Raw genomic sequence first — 23,126 nt, forward strand, 5'->3', positions numbered from 1 at the left:
GTTTTCCTCTTCTTATCCACCGTAGTTTACCAGGAGACTAGATAAACCAGAAACATTAGTCTTGACCAAGGTTTTTGAATTTCAGTCTGGTGGTTTCACTTTTACCTAGGACACTGCAAGAGAAATGAAAATTTCTGTGCACTGTGAGCATCAGTGTCTCAGTTGACTTTCCCAACTTTGATCGCTGGAAATGCTTTTTCCTTCATATGGGGTCTTCACGCAGGTTTTGGGGGATGTAACTTTTATCAGCTACTTCTCATTCTTGCAAAACCATTTCATGTAGCCCAAATATGGTTTAAAGTCCCATCATTGATTTGAATTCAAGGTCAGATCTGCTTAGGGAGACACTAACTGGTTAAAGTTGAAATTCTGCTATTAAATTTTTAAGAGTAATGATAATTGCCACTACTTTTCTTCCCAAACTTTTATTAGCTGCCCAAATGTCTTATGGGTAAGGAAAAACTCTGAAGATCTTGTATACGGTTTCATCAATTTACATGCTGTGTGCAACAACAGGGACTGTTTCATTTTCTAATGCAGGCTGACTTAAGTAATGGAAGTCTTCTATTAGCTGGTAATTTTTTGTTCTCTCTTTAGGAGAAGAAGTAATAGCATATAAACCTCCTGGATTCAACTTGATGTATCATCTACTGAATGAATCACCAATGCTGGAACTGTCCCTTAGTTTGCTAGAAGAGGGGGTTAAGCAGCTTGATACTTATGCTCCGTTTCCTGGTATGTGCCTCGAGCTTATTTTTTATATTAAGTTGAAGTGCATCCTAGTTAGGATTTCTAGCTGACATTATGTATCTTCAACTTGCTCTTGTTTGTCTTGCATATAAAAACTATGTTTTCGGGGGAATTCCTAGAAGTAAACAACTGACAATTTCTGTCTTGTTGCAAGACTTGATGAATGAGGTTTATGAATGTAGCCCATTTGTTATTTAACTGCTCTTACGTTTTTCTTATGGTTCTTTGTGCACTGCAGGGAAGAAACATCTCGAGAAAGCTGTACAGTATTGCCTTGCACTTCTCAACTTGGCCTTACAGAAGGAGAGTCTTTTTATGGATCTCTTGCGGGAGAGCCACCTTTCCCTTATTGTCACACCACTAGAGCAGCTGCTTCAAGGAATCAATCCTCGCACTAAAAAGGCAGATCATGTGGTGAATATTGCTAGGTATGCACAAAGTACTCAGGAAAGGGGAGTTTTGGAAGCACAGAAGCGATTGGGTCCTGGTGCTTTGATTAGATTTACCCAGCCAATGCTTCTGTCTGTACAGGGCATAAAATTGGGGGAGGTCTTCACAGATGGTGCAATCTGTGTATGTTAGTATAAGTTTGGGATCTGCATTTATATTTTTTCATTTTGAAATTATTTTTCTCATTTCTTCCAAGTCGCCTTATGTGCAATGATTCCCTTGCACATAATTTTCACTTTGCCCCAGGCTTGGTCATAGAGTGGGAGAATAAAACTTCATTTGGTGCTATCCGCCGCTTGAATGTTTTACAGTATTGCTCATTAGTTTTATAATAAAAATATCAAGCCAGCAATCAAACTCAGTTTCAAATGAAGAATTATGAAACTTTGATTTCCACTTGCCACTGACACCCTCTGCTGCTCTTAGGTTTCATAATAACTTTACTTACAGACAAGCCTATATTGAAGAATAGTAGAATTGGCTGCATAAACAAGCCATGAAATTCTGGCATGCAGTGCACTAAAATCAAATTCTCTGTATATCTAATTTTTCCTCTTTTATTTACCATGTTACATTTTCGTGTAACAATAGCTGGCAAATAGTTTTCAAACAAAAGTGTAACTTTTTTAAGATGCTCTTAATTTTGTGTCTTGCATATGTTGGATATATGCAGTAGTTGGTTTTTGTTAGTTTTACTCTTCAGTGATGCTGACTCATTTCTGTATCACCTGAAGGTACTAAATTTCTCCACATTTCTTCTGTGAGCATGTGTCCAGTTTAACTTACTGCAGCATTTGAGGTAGATGTTGGATAAAAGAAATGATAAAAATTCTAGAAGCAATTATTATCCCTACACGTCACTAATGATAGAGAAGTGTTAGATGCTTCATGTAGAATGAAATTTTGTTTGGAGTTTTAAGGACTTCTTATGTAAGTGGATTTGTAATTGTTTTAACTCTAAACATGTAATTTCTCATCTGCATATTACCATCTTGGAAAACTTATTTATTTTAAAATAATCTTGTATTTTTGAAGGTATCTTTATCATGGAAACAGCAATCCTGAACTGGCTTTTGAAAGTGCCAAGATTTTATGCTGTATTTCTGAAAATTCCAACATCCAGATAAAGCTTGTTGGTGATTTCACGCATGATGAGGTAAATGCCAATTTTTTTTGGATTTGGGAAGAGACAAATGGTGGATAAATTGTAGTATTCCATAAAGTTGCTTTAAAGGATAGTTTTTTAGATGAAATGTATTAAAATTATATCGTGTTGTATTTCTACGTACCTCCAAAAAATCTTTTGCCGTTAAAAATGGCTACTTCATTAGTTGAAAAAATACAGTTATAAATGGTTTTCAAAAAGAAAAGGACAGTGTTTTCTGATATATTGAGACTTTTTCTTGACAATATAGTCTTCTACCTGTGAGGACAATTTAGCATTTTTAACAACAATAATTTCAATTTTCATTTTTTTTTCCTGTTTAGTGGCTTAATTGCTGGCCTGTGCTTAAAACAGCTACGACTCCAACAACTAGATTAACTTTTGTCTAGAACTTCTGTCTACCTATGTGGGGGGAGGTATAAAAAGAATTGTTATTTTATACTCTTCTACACTCTCACTTAGAAACCTTTTAATTTCCATCCTTCTATTGCTGAATACAGAGTATAAGCCAGAAGCTGATGGCTGGATTTGTGGAATGTTTGGATAACGAAGATGCAGAAGAATTAATTAATCCAGATGAGGGTAAAAAGCTTTAAAAAAAATTATTTATGCTGTTGTTTTTGCATAGAATGAAATTACTGAAAGTGACATAAAGGGCATATACTGCTTTTAAACCAGTAAAGCTTTTTTTGTGTGTTGTTTTCTGTAACGTTGGTCCCATAATGGAATGAACAGTACAAAATGTCTTGTTTATTTAAGCTATGCCCATAGTATGATAAACCAACCAAAAACGGAATCTGTTTTCAGAATCAAAGTATTTAACATTGTTCTGAATGTATCATTTGAGTTATATTGGTAGTAATTTGAAATTTTTGTTTTTTTGGATTTGAAATCTTGAATTCCTGTATACTAATATAAGTTGTAGTATTAGCTTTCTTGCATTTACCCTGAATGCTTTGAGGATTCTTCCAAGTGAGTTGCTTCATTTCAGTGTTCACTTATCTTTTTTGTTTTATTAATCAAGAGCTGGAACCTGAAAAGAGGCGGGCACGAATCCATCATGAAACAAGGATCCATATTCTGAATCTCCTGATCACCTCTCTTGAGTGTAGTCCTCCCAGCCTTGCTCTGTATCTCTTGGGATATGAACTAAAGAAACCTGTCAGCACCACAAATCTGCAAGACCCAGGTATGAAGAGGAAAAGTTGATCAAGCATTGATTCAGTTCTGATACAAGCACTGAATGGGGAGTAGCAATTCCTCTTAATGTTAAAAGTAAGAAAGCAGGCCTTGTTCTGAGCTTCAAAAGCTGAATTAAAAATATATATTGATACCCAAATGCAGTATTTTAACAGCTTCAAGATTTGTTCCTTTGTGTAAGTTGGAGAAGGTGGATGTTGGAACAGACTTGAAATTAGAGTTGTGGGGGAAAACACTAATTTAAAAGTAAGTATTAATTTATATACTGCTTTATGCTCTGTGGTTGTATCTGCAGTGCAGAGAAATTAATTTGATGATCCAGGACATCCATATGTTTGACAACACGGGAATCTACAAAGCAGATTCCTTCTTTGAACTAATTATACTACTTAAGTACTATTCTGCTCCTCCTCCAGCTTGTGTTTAAAATTAATTACATAGAGAAGAAGAACAGTTCTTCTGTTTTAATGGTGTAGAAGAAAACCTTACAGAATATGTGGGTTTTTCATTCTACCGCTATGTATATTCAAATATATACATAACTTATAGTCTAATAGCAGCCTTCCAGTACCTACAAAGAGGTTATTGAGAAGATAGAGGCAGGCTCTTGGCAGCGGTGTAGGGCAGGAGGATGTGAGAGAAAGGGCATAAATTGAAACAAGAGAGGCTCCAATAGGATTTAAGGAGAAACTTTTTCATTATGAAGACAGTCAAGCAGCGGAGCAGGTCACCCAAAGAGGCCGGGCAGTCTCCACGCTTGGAGGTTTCAAGACCTGACTATATGGAGCCCTGAACAACCTGATCTCATAGCTGACCCTGCTCTGAGCAGGAGGTTGGAGTGGAGACCACCTGAAGTCTCTTCCAATCTGAATTAGTAGACTCTTTTCCTCACCTATTTTAAAGGATGTTTTATATGAACATGTTTCAGGTAGATTTGATTTTTAGCTATTTAGAGAAGAATCTTTCTCATTATCTTTGGGTTTGTATTGGATGTTGTGGCCGCAGCAGATTTTAGTCATTCATAACTCTAAGTGAAGAGAAGATGGGACCTAAATTTCTAATTTGAAAAAATGTTTTTAGTTGCTTTATGTATCACAAAGATGCAAAAAAGATGCCAGCCTATTTTTTCCTTCTGCAAAGTAGCTTGCAGTTGCAGACCATGTTTTGGAAACTTTGAATTATAGAATCCATGTAGCTGATCTGCACACACACAGTACTGCAGAGTATCATGCACTGGTCAGTGATAAGGACTGTCTTTGTCTCAAAGCACTGAGTAGGCCTTGCACATCTCTCGGGGTTATCCCATAACAATACAAAGAAACAATGACTATAAACCGTTTGCTGAGAAATAATAATCTCCTACTAAAATACAAATTTCTGGGACCAGAAAAGATTATTTCCCCTCTAACAACTGCTCTAACTGTTCATGCCTTTACTACTTCAGGATATCTTACTTGGCTGATTATTTAAGGAGTTAATTGGCTAAAGGAGGAATCCAAAAAGACAGAATTTTGATTTTTAGTATTAAAATCTCTTGCTTTCTTCCCTTGGTTGTAGTGTCTGGAGCCTTTATGAGCCGTATTTAACAATTAGCCATTTTATGACTAAAGACAAGTTAAAAACTCTTCTTTGAAATTGTCAAATGAGTTTCCATATTAAGTTTGTTAAGAGCAAGAATCCACATTTCCATTTGATTCATCCAGTATATTAAAAAAAAAAAAAAAAAAGTCAATTGAATCTTTGTTTTAGAGAGCTGAAGAGAAAGCTCATAAATAAGTTTTGGTTGCATAATTTATCCTCTTTCACCAGTGTCTCAAAAGCCCACAGACTAGCTATAAATGTTTTAATTTGATTTTTCACTAAAATACAGTTCCCCCTCTTATTTTAATTAATACAGAAGAAGATTTGTCAGATATTTTTCTTGCTGCTTTGTGGAACAGTGTAATGCAGCACAAGGTATTTGAAGAATTTAGTGTCTGTAATCCTGTATGCATAACCTATATTTGTAGATCAAGAATGCTAGGATATTATTTTTGTATTTTAAGGTGTCCTGGGTTGCCCGCGGACGTGTCTTCATGCTATTTTGAACATACTGGAGAAGGGTACTGAAACAAGGAATGGTCCCATGGCAGTTCGGGAATCTCCTCATCTTGCAGAACTATGTTATCAGGTATTCAGCATATTTCCTGTTGGCGGATAGAGAACGTGGGATCTAAATAAAATTAGCTACTTCTTGGTTAGTGAACACTGATGATGATGTCAATAAGTTTTGTTTTAAAAAGCATCTGTCAGATTTTTTTTACATTACGTTCTTTTTATTCTACCCATTTCTATGTGAAAACATATTATCTTCTAACAACATAGGAAATAAAAAGTCTGTACTCCTGTCGGAACTTGGAATTGGGGTATGCTTATAAAGCTGACAATCTAAATATTTTTGGTGTACCTTTGTGTCTCTTGTGAACATTTTGTTTTTGTTGGGGGTTTTTTTTGAACTGTTGTTTGCCAACAAGATGATAAATAACCCCAAATAACTCAATGAATTGTCAGCTTTATTCTGTAGCAGAGACAAATATATACTCCCAGGAAAAAAAGAAAGTTGAATTAGATGTATGTGCAAAGTTAGCTGGTATTTGGCCTTAAATCATGTAATAATAAAACTAGACAATAAAAATTTAATAAAAATCTGTGGAATCTAAAAAGAACTTCCCACATAATTAATTAAAAATGGAAAAGGCCGTACTTTAGAAGCAAAAAAAATAAAGGCCCGTCTTGGTGAACCTGAAGATTGAAAAAGACATCTTTAAGTGAGCTGGACAAATGGAAAGCCATGAGGTATATAGTGTCGTGTTGTGGGTGAACAGCCATATGCTGATAGTCCTTTAATGTTAAAATTCAGTGCCTGTTGTATACGATTTGTTCAACCTTGGAGCAGACTGATGGGAAACTTATTGTAAATATAGACAATATTATTTCAGCAGTGAAACAGTGTTATGCTTCTTCTAATTTGGTGGTTTGCTTGTTTGTTTTTTAAAGAAGTTCCAGAAATAAATATCTACTGTTTTTGATTGTCAGGTGATTTATCAGTTGTGTGCATGCTCTGACACATCAGGTCCAACTATGAGATACTTGAGGACGAGTCAGGATTTCTTGTTCACTCAGTTGCAGTACTTGCCATTTTCCATCAAAGGTAATTTTATACTAAGATAAGATTTGCTTAAAATTGAATGTATCTTTTGAATCCCTAGAAATCATACAGAAAACATATATAGCATTATTAGACTAAATTAATTACTGTTTCTTTGCTGATCATTTAATTCTATGAAGTTTGAACTCTGCCTATTTAGAAAGTTCACAGAGTTAGTGCTGAACTTTTGTAAAAGAGTATGTTAGTTTTGGGGCCCATCAAGTCTTCAGAAGCAAATCCTAATCTATATTTTAATTTTCATTGTGGTTTTGTTAGATTATGTTACAGGAGAAAATGTGTGTTTTTGAAAACTAATAATGCCACGCAGAGCTAAGGAAATAGAAGGCTGGTGGTTGGAGCCACTTGTATATTCCCCCCTTCTTTCGTAAATAATTTGAGATATTATTTGGTGATACATTAATTTTTAAATTAGTAGATTTGCTTTTAGATGATTTGTTACATAACTTAAGAATCTAAATTAGATGAAAATAGAACGTGAAGACTTCTGAAGACCCCGGTTCAGACCTTACCAACTTCAGCCAAAGTTGCAGTTTATGTTGGGTAGTTGTCTGATTATTTTCGCTGAGATTATATTTGACCATGTAATAAGCAATGACATCCTCTAAAAGCCTTTTCAAGCAATAAATTATTTCCTTGGAGCAAGCAGTATTACTTATGTTCAAATTATAATTGCTGCCTTATCCCCACCCAGAACATGAAATTTCAACACTGAACCAAATGTCGTGGCTGATGAAGACTGCAGCTATAGAAATGCGAGTGACATCATTGAACCGCCAGCGTTCCCACACACAGAGGCTGCTGCATCTGCTGCTTGATGACATGCCTGTGAAACCATACTTGGGTAAGTAGAATTTGTTGTGAAGGTGAACAAACATGAATAAGTGGAAGTACGAGAAACTTTTAATTTGAAGTCTTTTCTCTATAGGCTTGTGACAGTTCTTTTCTGTTTTTTGAGAACATTTATGTTACTGGGTCTGGAATTGCCACTGGAGAGATGGGAAGAAAGATGATGATGGTTGTAGTGAAAGAAATGTGTACTTTTTGCTCATCACTGCTTTGTCTTTGTTTTATTTTGGAAACAGCTCAATGTATAGACTGATACAGAAATAAATGTCGTTTAGAGGGTGGGAGAAGGGAATATATTTTTTAAAAAAGTTAAATTATGAAAGATTTTATTTTGGGATGTTATCCTGAGTTGTTTCTGTTTCCAGCAGGTGGAGGGTCTTCACTGGTAGACAGTTTTAGACAAAGTTTTCTCTCAGTCTTAGTTCCAGACTCTTTCATATTTTCAAGCCTCTCTCACAGAAGATAAAAGCTACAGGTTAATTTGGGTTTTGACACTGTATCATCACAAAAATGCTCTTTCATCACAATGTGACCTACAATCTATTGTTAATAAAAAGAAAAAAATTCCAAAATTTCAGGATGGAGTAGAAGTGAATCAAGAGAAATATAAACTGGTGGCAATAAAAACCTTAACTTCCAGTTACTCCATTTATTTTCCTCATGTAATCTTAATGGGCTGCAGCAGCATGGAACTTTCCCTCACTTTTATCAATCTGCATGCTGTCCTCATCCTTGTGGAGATTTGACTACCAGAAACTGGGTCCAGACAGCCTAGTGATTTGACAGTGTTCATCCAACTGCAATTATTCATAACCCAGCTTTTGTGGGGGGTCTTTTTAGGCATTTACAGTACTGTCTAATTTGTATTTGATAATTGGCTAGCCTCTGCTAGGTGCTAAGTGTTGTTTTCATTTTGCTATCAGTCAAAGCTGTATTTCCATTAATGACTTGCACATGAGAGGTTTGTCACTGTATGCTCTGTCTGTCTTCTCCTTCTGTATTGATAAAGTAGTTGGATTTTTTTTGGTCTTAAATCTTGTGATTAATTATGTTTCATTACCTTCAGCCGATGGTGAAGGAGGGATGGAAGATGAAAGTCGATCAGTCAGTGGGTTTCTCCACTTTGACACTGCCTCCAAAGGTAAGCATTCTGGCTAAGGTTAAGTTTCTGGTCCCTGCCGTTTAGGGTTGCCTGTAGAAGGGACACTTTGAAAAAGAAAATAGTAGACTTTCAAAACAGTAATAGTACATGGAACACTTATTTAGTATGACAAAAATGAATTTTAGAGTTTTGAGATAACGGTGGTTGGAGTGAGTAGAAAATACTGGACTGGAAAGGAAGGTAGGAGAGTCTGTGTTTAAGCATCTGTGGAAGGGCAAAATGGGAGGTGACATTCTGTAAACTTACTGGTGACAGTAACCACAGTGACACTGTTGCTATGACTGAACATATTTGTATTTTCATGGCAAAGAATTTAAATCCCAAGTGATTAAATTTAGATTCCTTACTATGTTTTTAGGTCTGGACAAAAGACCTGCATGGTTCTCCTTGAAAACCAGCCTGCTTTTATTTAGGAGCCAAAATTTAGACTCTTGCATTTGTAAATATTGGGTTAATAGGAGAAAAATAGTTTATAATAGAATTAAGAATTTAAGACTCTACAAAATGTTCTTAAGCTCCTTGTATAGATTGATAGCACTTTCTGAAGAGTTAATGTTTTCTTTTGAACCTTTTCACATTAAGATTTGGATTTACAAAGGTTAGGCTCCTATTGTCAGTCAGCTTTTCTCTTGATGTTTCTGGATACAATCTGAATTGACTTACATTTCCAGTACGCAGGAAGATCTTAAGTATTCTGGATTCAATTGACTTCAGTCAGGACATACCAGAGCCTTTGCAACTGGATTTTTTTGACCGAGTTCAGATCGAACAAGTCATTGCTAATTGTGAGCACAAGAATGCACGTGGGCAAGTGGTCTGCAATGCCAAGGTGCGCAGTGGTCTGTGTTCTCAAGTTACATATGCCATTCATATCTTGACTTGATAATAATTTAAAGATTTTTTTTTTTTAGTGATCATAAATAGCTTGAAGACTTCAAATAATACTTTGAAACTTGTTCTCACCTAAAGAATATTGCTGTTTCAGATATGTGTATAATTTGTCTTCCTCCATCCAAACTATTTGGATTAACTTTTTCTTCTGTCTTGTACAGACTGATTTCTCTTTTGTTCTAGACTGATGCATCAGTGTAAGGACTTTCAGGAACTATTTTCTATCCTAATTGTTTTTCCCATCTCAAAACACCTAAATGATATTCTAGATATGATTTCTACTTCGTATATTTCATGCGTCCACAGTACTGAACTGTGTATACTGCAGTAGTTCTTAAAAGCTGCAGTTAAGATAGTGGCACATTGTGATGATTAAGTATAGTACTTGTGGCAAATGTATAATAGTCCTGAAAAATTTGATTCAAAAGACAAAGGATAGAGTAGGAGTGGAGTGTAATGTAGAAGTGAAATGATCTTAATGGTGATAGGAACACAGCTATCACATATAGTAACCAGTTATTTCACATTGTAAAATGTGTTTTAGTCTTTAGAAGAAACAAACCCTTATTCCTGTCCAAGTGGACTACTGTGGGGCTTGAAGAGGGAAAGGGATTGTGGTGTGTTAGAAGAATTGATGTAGGGATAGAGCAACTTAGGAACAGGAAAGAAGGAAATGAAGGAGTGCAAAAATGAGAAGTGCAGTGAGAGAGACTGGGCAGCTAAAGTGCTGCAATTAGAAAATGAAACGGGAGAAACTTTAAAAAATGAACAAAGCTTACTTGGAATCTCAGTTGCCTCTGTTATTATATAGCTATCTCCTAAACACTTCTAGTAGGGACAAATACACCTTTCTTGTGATTAACAGTTTGCTTTTTCGTTTTCAATTCCAGTATCTTCACAGAGTTTTGGTTGCGGAAGTCAATGCCCTTCAAGGAATGGCAGCAATAGGCCAGAGACCTTTACTTATGGAGGTAAGTATAGAAAAATAAATTACTGTCATTGCTCTTGATGGTTTTCATGTACCATCAAGCAGTCTGCTTTACAATGAAAGTTTGTGGATTTGAGTCCTAAAGTTTGAGTTAGTCTTTCCTTAAGAAATGAAAACATTAAATTATTTGGTAAGAGAAACTACTTCTTAGCATACTGTTCTCTAAACAGCAAAACTGGAGAATGTTTTCTTTTTTCTTGAACCTTTTACGTCCCCATCTGCCATAACAATTGCAGCTCCCACCCCGCTGTACAAAGAGTAGGACATGCTGATTTCAAGGCTGGCTATTGACAAATCCAGTGTATAACAGCAAAGTTGGTCTTGCCATTTTTCTCAGAAAGGATGCTAATTTCTGTCTCTTTTCCTCTACCTAGATATAGTTTCTGTGCACCTGTAGGAAATTTTTTTTTCTGAGGTTCCTACTGTCTTTTAAGTTTTGCTGAAATTGGCTAAATGGACTTGTAAATTTCTTTGATAGAGAAATGACTCAGACTAAAATGTTTAAAAAAAAAAAAAGTACAAATAGCTTTTTCACAGTTGCTTTTAAAATTCTGATTTTAAAGCATACATTAAAAAAAGAGTTTCCCTAGTTAAAACTCTTTTGTTATGAGCTTGAAAACATTCATAGTGAAAAGGCCTTGCGAAAAGCACCTTAGAAATGGATTGGCCTATCTTGTTAAAGTGATTAATAGCAGCCTGTTTCTGATAAACTGAAGACATGCCGTTTATTTTTCAAAGACTATTGCTAACAGATAAGACTTGTCATCTTGAAATGTCTGTGTTATCAACTTCTTTTACCATAACATAACTCATTTGCTTTGTCATGGATGGTTAGGAGATCAACACTATCCTGCAGTACGTACTGGAACGGAACAAGCTGCTGCAATGTCTCCATGCTAAGAGGCATGCTTTAGAGTCATGGAGACAGCTGGTGGAAATTATACTCACCGCCTGCCCCCAAGATCTTATACAGGCTGAGGACAGACAACTGATTATTCGTGATCTTTTACAAGATGTACATGACAAGGTAATGCTCTACTGGAAACCACTCCTCTCCTTGAACTTTGTTGCTATATGTTTTTATATCAAAGGGAGATTAATTGTCAAGTAGCATTCTTGGTTGTAATCCAAAAGCATCTGTTTGCATTTAGTTGTCAATCTGCAGTTTTCTGATTGCTACTTTGCTAAAATTTTATGTGCCGGGGACAGAAGGGGTATTCTGTATTCTTGCATGTCTGTTGTTGAACTATAAACCATATAGTGACAGATTTCAAAGGCATTTCAGTATAATCCAGTATGATGATAGTCTGGAAAGGGTCTGTGAAAAGGATACAATTGATTTTGAGCATGGAACAATTCACTGAGGAGAGGAAGGCAAAGAGCACTGCATTTGTTAATTTAGTGCATTTAGGTGGTTCACTGCAAATCCTACCACTGCTTCTTTTGAAAAATGAAAGAGTTGAATGACGCATCATAGTAGAAGAAGTAAAGATTTTACAATTGGAAGGGCTTCTGGAAATGTGAGAGTTTGCTTTGTCTTAAAATATCAGAAGTCTAGGTGTTTCACTGCTGAATTACAGCCATAATTTTTGAGACAAACTAGACAATTACTACTGACCCAGTCATTCTCAAAGACAAAATGTAATGAAGAATCCTTGTATTGTTTAGGCTGCTTGAGCTTTAAAACTTATATATTTTTTTGTTTTATTGTGAGAGGTATTTTGTATGTAGTTCTCCTGATTAGGTAAGTTATGTGTTGGGAAATATATACGAAAATATTATATTTTTTTCAAGGAAAAGGTAACTTTGGGGGTTTTTTGTTGTAGTTTTCATTATTTTTTCCTCTAAAAATTCTCCAAAAATAGTTCTTAGTTGAATGTGGGTTTGGGTTTTATGTGAACAAAGTTAAAAATTGGGAAACTAGAGAGGCCTCTACTGGTCAAAGCAATTTCTTTGATTTCTGAAACATTTACAGAGAAGTTGTTTCAGGCTCTAACTTTTTTAAAAGGAAACTAAAGATGATTGTTTTTTCAAATTAACAAAAATTTCGCTAAAAAAAATTGCAGAAAATTTTTCTGCTGTATTAAGCAACTGTATATGCTTAAAAGAAAAGTTGATTGTTAGTGATATTGATACTGGGTTTACTTTTTAAATGATGATGTGAACTAAAATAGTGTGCGCTAACTTCCCTTTAGTGTTTCTCCACACCTTCTTAATGCTTCTTTGATACTGACCCCTTATTGTATCTTCACCTTTTTAATGGAAACCTTTTTCTTAAATAGCCATAAAGCTAAGTGTGTGTTGGTTGTTCTTTCTCTAGTTTATGTTTAGGTGTTTTACAAATAGAGCAACGAAAATGTCAGCACACCTGGACTTTTCCTTGCTCCCATTCAGATCTAATTATCATCATGACCATGGCTTGTGGGAATAACCACCAGAAGGCTAATGGTCTTCTCAATTAAAATGTGTTTCAGCTCATCTTTCTGGATGTGTTTTGTATGACGCTACTGATTTTGATTTGTTTTAAATAAGGCCTTATTAATGAATTCCTTATGCATATATAAATGAAATAGCTGTGGGAGGTTATATAGTTTCTTTAACATCTCATGAAATCAGACACTTCTATTTTTTTATTCTTCTGTGTTAAGATCCTAGATGATGATGCGGCTCAGGAGTTGATGCCAGTGGTAGCAGGGGCTGTGTTCACCCTGACTGCCCACCTGAGCCAGTCTGTGAAAACAGAGCAGAAACAGCCACTTGCAGTCCCTATGTCAGGACAGTCCCAGTATGTCTTGATGCTGGATGGTTCTTTCACCTCATCGCCTGGCTCTGAGGGCATATCTGTGGGTTTTGCTTCCATCGGTGACTCCTCCCTCCACATCATCTTAAAAAAGCTGCTGGATTTCATTTTGAAAACAGGTGCGTTAAATTTTGTACTGTGTGTGTTTTTGTGTCTGCGTGCATGTGAATTCTAACAGCCAGGAGGTGGAAAGATGCACTGAACTGCTTCCCGTTACTGAAGTGAGTTTTTTTTACTCCAGGCAATTCTGTGCATCTTCTGTGATTACTATGGATACCTTTAAGTGATGTTACTAAGAAGAATAAATTTAATAATGCCATTTTCTTTTCTTTTTTTTTTTTCCATCTAAACCACAATTGAAGAGAGGTGTACAGTGTAAACAGCCGTAAAGGGAATTTCATGTTGCCATATTTATAGCAGTGTAAACTTGCTGAATTTACTGTCATAACTACATTTTTATGCAAACAATAAAGCTCTGATTTAAGAAAACTTATTTTGGTTATTTTTGCCAGCACTGGCATAGGAAAGCTAAATTACGGGTCAGTGGAAGACAGTGTTATGGAATTTAAATCTACTTGGTTTTGATTATGAATATTTTTACGAGCAGGTGGTGGCTTCCAGAGAGTGAGGACGCACCTTTATGGATCACTGCTTTACTATTTACAGATTGCCCAGAGACCAGATGAACCAGACACTTTAGAAGCAGGTATGGTACAACTGTGTTTTGAGAAAGAACAAAAAACTATTGTTAAACCAGAATGGGACAGTTTAGGCATGCTGAACTGTCTCTTGGAAGTAGGTAGATTATGTAGATAGAAACTGTCTTCTTCCAGGAGCACCTGAAATTAGTCTCCTCTTCTGAATGGTGCAAGTCTTGCCTTCTTCTGAACTGCCTAGTTACATATGTATTCAAAATGTGTTCAGGATGAGAATATTAAGTTCTGACCTCCAGCACTAAAGAAGATATGTAATTTGTGTCCATTTAACAAGTTACGCATTGTAACTACAAAATTGTCAAGGGACTGGGGATTACATGGACCTACTTTAGAACAGTGAAGCTGTAGAAATATAGTGCCTCCCTGGACTCATGGCACACTGTTGTTGTTGGAGAAACTTCAAAAAGTCTTTGATATTCTTTCTGTTTATTTAGCTGAAGACCCCTAGGAAAAAGAAATAACAAAAAAAATTTGTTTTCCAAGCCAGTCAGATCTGCTGCTTAACCAACCAAGAGGGCTTATGGTGAATATCACATTCTCTCTCTGTTAATGGCTTGAATACTGGCCTCATCAGCATTTCTAATCATTACCTCATCTCACAGCTGGGATGAAGATGAAGAAAACAAATTTGGGGCTAGTACCTGTGCATGCAGCATACTGCTGTTGTTTAATCGGCTTTCTGAACTACAGTAGTGAAAATACTGGTGAAGTTGTTATGATCCCTTTATAGCTTATTGCTTGCTTTGGATTTGGCACTTCCACACTGAAATCATCCTGTTTAATTCCTTTCAGACTGAGTGTTTTGGTCCCAGTGAAAGTTCTTAAGCTTAATAGATTTTCTAAGTTGCATGTATTGTATCTTAGAATAAATTTTAAGCAGACGATTTACACGGGTGGTATAAGTATACAGGCTTTTTTTTTTTGTTCTGGCTTGTGTGTCATATTTAAGAAAGAATGGATTTGCAGGAAAATGTTTGCACTTAAACTAAAAAGCTCCTTCTGTTTTGTTTGTGGTATTTCTTTTTCTAGATAGAGAGTGCCCTGAAGAGTGTAGCCTCAGCTTTACTATAGCTAAGTTAATGGTGAACTGTCAGTCTTTGTATTTTTCCTTTATTTTTGTTTTACTTACCTTTTACAGCTAAAAAAACAATGTGGGAACGTCTGACAGCTCCTGAAGATGTGTTCAGTAAATTGCAACGCGAAAACATGGCAATTATTGAGAGTTACGGGGCAGCCCTCATGGAGGTGGTCTGTCGGGATGCTTGCGATGGTCATGAGATAGGCCGGGTAAAATATCTGTTCCTTTGCAGTCACTATTTTGTTTTTTTCATAAAACATTATACAGCTGTGCAGAGAGTGAATCTTCATCTTATAAAACAAGAACATTCTTTTTGTAGTTTACTTTTTCACCTGAACTTTTTTCTGTCCTTCCACATTTTCTTCAAACTAGTGAACAGTAGAGACATACATAATAACACATTCATTGTTTTTCAAGAAAAAGCCACATGGCCCTCTGATTAAAAGTAAGAAAATTTTAAATGTCAGAAAAGCTTAAAATATTTTCAAAATAAAGGATTGTGCTTTTAGTATAGAGAAGTATTCTACTTTTAAGAAGCTGTTAGAAGCAACTTTTTAGCATTTTGTATTATTAGACATTTATAAGAAATCTCATCAATCTCATTGATAGATTTAATTCTGTTTGGGTTTTTTTGTTTGTTTTTGATTTGTGTTTTTTTTTTTTTTTGCGCTGTCCCAGATGCTGGCATTGGCTTTACTTGACCGTATTGTTTCAGTGGACAAGCAGCAGCAGTGGCTATTGTATCTCTCCAATAGTGGCTACCTGAAGGTGCTTGTGGATAGCCTGGCAGATGATGATCTGACTCTTCAGAGCTTACTCACACCTCAGCCCCCTTTACTTAAAGCTCTGTACACCTATGAGTCCAAAATGGTAAGAGCACTTCAGGGACAGTTCTGTGGTGTTTTTAAATAGAAGTTGCTTGTCAATACTTTGCGTTGATTGTACTCAAAAGTATTTTGTTAAATAAGAGTATTTGAAATGGTGCTAAAATCAAGAGAGAAAATATTCAAGTAAGTCTTATTATTCATCTCTAATACTTTTCCTTCTCTACTGTCCTCTAGGCATTCCTCACCAGGATAGCGAAAAGTCAGCAAGGGGCATTAGAACTGTTGCGATCTGGGGTGATTGTGAGGCTGGCACAGTGTCAAGTATATGACATGCGACCAGAAACAGACCATCAAGGGTATGTGTCAGTTCCCTAGCTGATTTTGAAACTATAATACAGTTTTGAAAGTGTCTTTATAGCCTTGAGTCTTTTGTGTAAATATTTGCATATATATTTTTTGTTTGTTTGTTTAACCTATCAGTAACTTAGTTTAAATTTATCTTTTATTGACTGAAAATTTCCAGATCAGCGAGTGTGAAGTTGTACTTTTATGTCCAATTACTTATAGAATGTAAAATCTTCCTTTTTTGTCTGATTCCTTAGAAACGTGGTCCATGTACTTTTATTTCTTTCTTTTTTTTAATTCAATTATTTGTTGAAGTTGCTGAAATCTTCAGTAGCTAAATATAATGTCTGAAAAATGGTCTATGCTGTAAATTTCTTTTGGGGGCTTGCAATTGTAGAACAGTGAGTGCACAATTCATCTTCCCCCATAATGCACTAAGGATATAGCAGTGAAGTAAATACAGTTTCAGAATTATTTCATAATCTGTAGAACCGTTTCACAGTCATATATTGCTTGACGAGTTTCATGGGGTTTTGCAGTATTGTTAGTTATGTGAGATGACTGAGAGAAGATCACAAAGAAATTGCGTAATTAGGGGAAATCACTGATTAATTTCAAGCTTCAGTCCTTGGTTTAAATATACAGTTCTTTGTGACACAGTGGGGGTTGAAACACATTGCAAAAAATTAAGACTTGGACAAGTACTTTGTTTAAAAGAGCCAATTGGCATGTATAAGATATTGGCCTGTCTCACCTAATAAGGAGATTGTGGAGGACTGTACTTATCAGTGGCTTTAGAATTAAGTGTACTTCTTCCTAAAATATTTGGGAAGATTTAGTTTTACTTTAGGATTAGTAAAGAAAACAGATGTGGTATCTCTGCATCAAAGTAATCTAATTGAATGTAGTGTAGTAAAAAGAAGCAATCTTCTCTGTGTAGAGAAAATGTCTGACAGCAACCTTTTAGGTAAATTGCAGAGGCTATGTATCATAAATGTGCTACTTTCCCATTGTAAACACAGCTTAACTATGGACCTATTACTGAAATATGCATGTTTGCAGATCCTTGGGTGTGGTTGTAAGCTGAGGCTCTGCTTTGCTAGTGGGCTTCAGTTTTCTTGCACCATTAAGCTTTTTTCTTTTCAATCTCTTAAGGATGTTTGGCATGAGAGAACCTCCAGTCTTCATTCCTGCTCCAGTGGAACGTTATCGCCAGATTCTTCTTCCAGCTCTTCAGCTATGCCAAGTGATCCTCACGTCCAGCATGGCACAACACCTGCAAGCAGCAGGACAGGTAAGTTCCAAAAGATGCTAAAGTATTGCTGTTACTGCTTGTTCAACCGAATTATATGTCATCTTGCTCTGTCAGTAAGCTTTTTCTTTGATAACATTCTCACTGGTATGAGAAATTACTCTAAAGTTCTCACAAAAGTAAATCATTGCTTTCTTTTTACGAACTGCTAAATTTTGGGTCACCTGTATTTTCCTTTTTCTTCCTGTGGTACAGGTGTTGCAGTTTCTAATTTCCCATTCGGATACTATCCAGGCAATCCTGAGGTGTCAAGATGTTAGTGTTGGGTCTCTCCAGGAACTGGCCTTCTTGACAGGAATAATCAGCAAGGCAGCTTTGCCTGGTAGGAATCACAGATTTAAAATCTCTTAAACACATTTGAATGAATCTCAGGGTTTCATTTCTCTAAACGAACAGTAAGACATATAATGGAATATCTATTACATATAGAATTTCTTTGAGATGTTCAGCTCTGGGAAAGATTGGGAAATGTTAAATAATTGTTCTTGAAGTAAATAGAGTGGATTTGCAGAGGCTGTAGTGCTCATGTCGATATGCTTTTGACTTCCCATTTTCTTTTCTTTATGCTACCTGATATAAGTACTTTTCGTCTCTGAAATGACTTGCAAATAGTAGTGTTCAAAGTGCATGTGATGTCTTCAAAGAGTTTTTTCATTCAGCAAATTCTTCAATTGAGGAAACGAAGGCAGAAAATTGTTTGCATACCTATATCTTTGTCACTATTAATGTTTTCTACATTTCAATTTATATATAAAAAAAAATCTTCCAGGGAGAAGCACTGTGGATTAGCATAGTGACACTTCTCTTGGGTGACTTATCTTTAGAAAGGACTAATCATTACATGACGGATCTAGCAATTTCTTCTGGATGCTAGCAGTCTTGCTTACCATATTAAAATCACTTCTCTATTTTGACTAAATATTTTTCCTTGTTCAGGAGGGATGTCTGACTATAATAAAGAGGAGTGCAGAGCTATAGTCATGGCCAAAGTTCATTTGCTTAGTGTACAGTGCTTTACACAACTGCTACTTCTGTGTCCTCTCCCTCGCTCGCTCGCTCCCTCCCCTCTTCTTAGCAGAACAGTGAGCTACATAATCACATGCATCTCCTAGTAACTGCATTTAGATCTGAATGTTTTTCTAACAAAACGTGCCAAATGTCACTTGTATATATTGCTGGAAATTTTCTCACCAGCTCTTCTACTTAATTGAATATATGAAAAATATAAATCTGTGTTATTTTGAAAACCAGTTAAGTCAGTGGCTGTATATTTTATTAGGAGTGCTAGGTGAGCTGGACACTGATGTTAATGAAGGGACGCAGATGGAACTACAAGGACATATAGGCCGGTTTCAGGTAATAAAGTTGTATATTTAACACTTGTTCTTTTGGAATTATTTATGTAGATGAGAGTTTCATTCTGGTTTTATACTCTGAGTAGTAGCAGTTATGAAATGGATATTTTCCAGCATTAAGAAGATACATATATATTTTCTTCCAAAGAAGTAGAAAAGACAACATTTGGCAACATAAAAATGAAGTCAGGGACTTTGTTTCCCCCCTTGGCTTAGGGTTCACCATATGTGGCGGAGAGGAAGAATTTGAGGTCAACATCCAAGCGTGTGAAATAATGCAAAAGTATCCTGTTACCGCTTTTGCCACAAGCATGTCTCCAGCCTCAGAGTCTGCATTATCTAGCATGCTAGTGTTTATTTCTTTGCTCCCCTTTTAAGAATAACACTGATTGAGAAATGAGAATTAAAGTTCAAGATGGTAGATCTTGATCAAAAGTTATCATTGCAGACCTTTTTACAGCTCAGCGTTCATCATCCAGCAATTTCTTTGAAGCCTCGTTATTCATGTGAGCAAAAGCCTTGGTAAAGAAATACATCTTTGCAAACTAACTGGCTGCACTATTAAATATTTCTGATTGCAAGAGCAGGATGTGTTCTCTGGACACTTTGATAGCGACTACTGGCCAGATCAGCCTAAAGCAAAGTAGCAAGCAGTAAAAGATTGCTGTAATGCTGTAACTGCAACTCAGTGTTCTCCTGCTGCATCCTGTCAGCAAGGAACTCCCATGGGAAACAACAGAAAGGTTTCTTGTTATAAGGAGGTTTAATTTGTTAATTTAAAAACTTAGCTGTTAGGAGCACAACTGTGCAAATTATTCATCTGTTATTGTAGCCTTTCTCATCAAGTAATGAAAGGATTTAAATGTCTTACTCTTCTGCAAAAGTAATTACCAATGAATCTTTAACATTAATCTTCAATATCTTTTTTTAACATGTACCACAAAAAATTGACTTAGTCTGAGACACTTTAGTAATCTTAATGGCCATATATAAACTAAAACCAAATTTATAGATCGTTACTACTTTTTATGAAACTATTGCAAATTGGCTTCTTTCACTCCACTTTTCTGCAACCTACTATCTCCAGATCTCATCAGTTTATCTAGCTAGGTCAAGCTGTTTTTAAGTAGAAATAGGTAAACTTAGTCATTGATGCTAGTCAGTATAATCTGAAAGAAACATGAGGTTGTTCACTTCTGAACTGCTTTCAGTTTTCAAGGAGCTTCTTTAGGGTGCCATTAATTTTTAAATTAATTAAAGGTGGGCTAAAGCATTGTGTTTTAAATTTTAGTTTACAAAGGGCTAACTTTTTTTTGCATTGCTATCTTTCTATTATATGTTAGGAGATTTGAGAGTCTTTGGGATTTCTATTAATAAATATGTATCACTTTTCTGCTTTTAAAAATGAAAAGGAACATACACTTCCTTTGCTGAGATTCTGATTAAAATATTGGTTTCTTATGACAGCGCCAGTGCTTAGGACTTCTAAGTCGTTTTGGTGGTTCAGACAAACTGCGTCAATTTAAACTGCAAGATGATAATGCAGAGGGAGACAGGGTGAACAAGAGGGATGAGATTGAGTTGGCCATGCAACAGGTGAGGAAACAAGCTGCTAAAACCTTCAGTCTCAAATTGTGAAATTTTAGCTGGTGTGCTGATTTCTTCAGTTGCCTTACTTGCCCATGATTTTAAAGAGTAGTAATGCTCTGCACTGTCTTTAGTTTGGTAGGATTCCATGTTTTATGTCTATTTAAAATTAACCTTGAAAATTTGGTTACTTATATTTGCATTAGCAACCATTTTTAATTTGGTTCTAAAGTCTGTCAACTTTGGAGTTTGAAACTGTTCAGGAATTTTAACAGTAAATTCAGGGTACAGAGAGCAATGGACATCAGGAAGTTAGAGGCAAAGGAGAGTTAAAATTGGTTGGAAATTGTAGTTAGCAGATTTGGGAAAGAAGCCTAGACTTGAAATAGAAGAGAGGTTGTAACTAAATCATCACATTCTAGTGAGAAGAGACAGAGCAAAATTTATTGTTCATTGACATGTATCCATTTAAATTTGAATGCGGCAAAGCCTATAGGTGTTGTAATTGACCTGCTGTCAATTTTTTTTTTTTTTTTTTTTGCAGATCTGTGCCAATGTGATGGAATACTGTGAGTCCCTTATGTTACAAAGTGCCCCCACTTTTCAGCACACTGTTTGTCTGTTTACTCCCAGCCTGTCAGAGTCAACCAACAGAGATGGACCTCGTCAAGGTGAGTTTTTGGCTCGCTATTTTATGACATTGAATGGTGACATTTGGGCTAGTAAAAAGTAATGTATCAGAGGGTGTAGTTTCCCAAATACCTGAAGCCATCTTATGGCTACCCATTTTCTTAGGCTCATGCAGCCCTGCACTAAGCCAAATCAGGGAACTAATCCAAGTTAAAACGAATGTGGCCAAAGGCAGGGTTCTCCTTGCAGCCTCAGAAACACATGTATCAGCACAAGGATGTGGGTGTAAATACATAGCATAAATTGGGGGGAAGGGAAGATGAGGATTTTTTATTTTCAGCAGCTATGCTAGACTGAAGCATGTGAAACTAGGACCTCATTTACAACATGCAAGGTGCGTTTTGTTGCTGACCGGAACTCTTCATTATGACACAGAACAACAGTTTACAGTGTGTTGTCATGCAGCTGAATGGCTAAAACATTTAAATAGTATGTCACTTGTGCCTCGTGATCTACTTAAATTTCATATTCCACACTCTGAACTGTACTATACTGACTGCCTTCTAGTACTGCAGCCTCAGAACTTTGCTTATCGACTTTCATTTGTATTACTTCTGCACAGAAATACAAAATAAACTTGTCAGTGCTTCCATATTTTTCACTAATTTAGTGATAGAGAGGATACTTTACTGATTTATTTATTTAGTTTAATATAAAATCTGATTTATTTTAACTTGGTGATCTTTTCTAGATGCACAAGCACCAGTGGTCCCATACTGGCGCTTGCCTGGTTTGGGCATTATTGTCTACCTCTTGAAACAGAGCACTAATGATTTCTTCAGTTACTATGATAGCCATCGTCAGAGTGTTAACAAGCTGCAAAATGTGGAACAACTCCCACCAGATGAAATAAAAGAGGTAACAGTTCTGCTGACTCAGTAGGTTTTATCCTGAGTAAATTGTATCTAATGGATTATCTATTGCTTGTAGCTTAGATGGAGACATAGCTTTAATAGAGACCCTAAAGCATCTTAGGAAAGTAAATGGTCACAGTTCTTGTGCATGTTCCTTTCTACTGTTGATGAAAGGATCCATGGAATGGGTGACCTAAAATCTGGGGGAAGATATCAGGCTTAATTTTGTAAAAGTTGTGAGTGATTCAATTATACTGGAAAATTGTTGCTAACGGTTTAGGACTGCTTTCATTTATCTTTCTTGAATAAATAGATGTACCATGTACAGCTTTAGTAGCTGTGAATTTTGCATCAGTTTTTGCCAAGATGACTGGGTTAGAGAGAGAATGGATACTTTATGTGGAGGAATAATGACTGTGGTGCTATCAGAGTGAACTAATAAACTGATTGAGATCCTGAATGAACATTTTCCTTGCTAGAAAAGCTGCTTGGGATTGCATTTAATTTCTTAATTTTTTGGTCAGCAAGGTTATGTGAGTTAAGAATAGAGCGCACTGGCTTGGAGAAGTAGTAGCTGACAGGGTTATTGATAAGTAATTTTATTTGTTTATTTCTTTTAATGCCCTGTTCTGATTTGCTGCAATCTTCTTGCTTCTCTGTTATCACAGCTGTGTCAATCAGTTATGCCAGCTGGGGTGGACAAAATTTCCACTGCCCAGAAATATGTTTTGGCAAGACGGCGCCTGGTGAAGCTGATAAACAACCGAGCCAAGCTGCTTTCTCTCTGTTCTTGTATCCTTTTAAAATTGAAATAACCCTCAAGGCAATGCTCTAGAAAAGCAGAGAAATAGGATCAGGTGGTTTTCACCTAAATACCAGTTAGTCTTCTCACCACTTTGAAA

At 36.1% G+C, this 23,126-nt stretch overlaps 1 protein-coding gene across 2 annotated transcripts in view; it reads left to right on the top strand.

Moving 5' to 3' along the window:
• The window catches only part of NUP205 (nucleoporin 205), a 55,463-nt gene that overhangs the window by 29,081 nt on the left and 3,256 nt on the right, over positions 1 to 23,126 (top strand). For both annotated transcript variants that reach the window (XM_067311905.1, XM_067311913.1), the window contains 24 exons: positions 598 to 735; positions 989 to 1,178; positions 2,236 to 2,356; positions 2,866 to 2,947; positions 3,390 to 3,554; positions 5,611 to 5,735; positions 6,641 to 6,755; positions 7,465 to 7,614; positions 8,686 to 8,760; positions 9,453 to 9,610; positions 10,563 to 10,643; positions 11,496 to 11,687; positions 13,309 to 13,579; positions 14,068 to 14,166; positions 15,315 to 15,463; positions 15,933 to 16,124; positions 16,316 to 16,437; positions 17,582 to 17,720; positions 17,934 to 18,060; positions 19,018 to 19,094; positions 20,561 to 20,689; positions 21,225 to 21,351; positions 22,062 to 22,228; positions 22,893 to 23,016. In XM_067311905.1, the coding sequence (XP_067168006.1) occupies positions 598 to 735; positions 989 to 1,178; positions 2,236 to 2,356; positions 2,866 to 2,947; positions 3,390 to 3,554; positions 5,611 to 5,735; positions 6,641 to 6,755; positions 7,465 to 7,614; positions 8,686 to 8,760; positions 9,453 to 9,610; positions 10,563 to 10,643; positions 11,496 to 11,687; positions 13,309 to 13,579; positions 14,068 to 14,166; positions 15,315 to 15,463; positions 15,933 to 16,124; positions 16,316 to 16,437; positions 17,582 to 17,720; positions 17,934 to 18,060; positions 19,018 to 19,094; positions 20,561 to 20,689; positions 21,225 to 21,351; positions 22,062 to 22,228; positions 22,893 to 23,016 (3,315 nt within the window). The remainder of the gene's footprint in view (positions 1 to 597; positions 736 to 988; positions 1,179 to 2,235; positions 2,357 to 2,865; positions 2,948 to 3,389; positions 3,555 to 5,610; positions 5,736 to 6,640; positions 6,756 to 7,464; positions 7,615 to 8,685; positions 8,761 to 9,452; positions 9,611 to 10,562; positions 10,644 to 11,495; positions 11,688 to 13,308; positions 13,580 to 14,067; positions 14,167 to 15,314; positions 15,464 to 15,932; positions 16,125 to 16,315; positions 16,438 to 17,581; positions 17,721 to 17,933; positions 18,061 to 19,017; positions 19,095 to 20,560; positions 20,690 to 21,224; positions 21,352 to 22,061; positions 22,229 to 22,892; positions 23,017 to 23,126) is intronic.

This window comes from Apteryx mantelli, chromosome 1, assembly GCF_036417845.1.
Source record: "Apteryx mantelli isolate bAptMan1 chromosome 1, bAptMan1.hap1, whole genome shotgun sequence".
Taxonomy (NCBI): Eukaryota; Metazoa; Chordata; class Aves; order Apterygiformes; family Apterygidae; genus Apteryx; species Apteryx mantelli.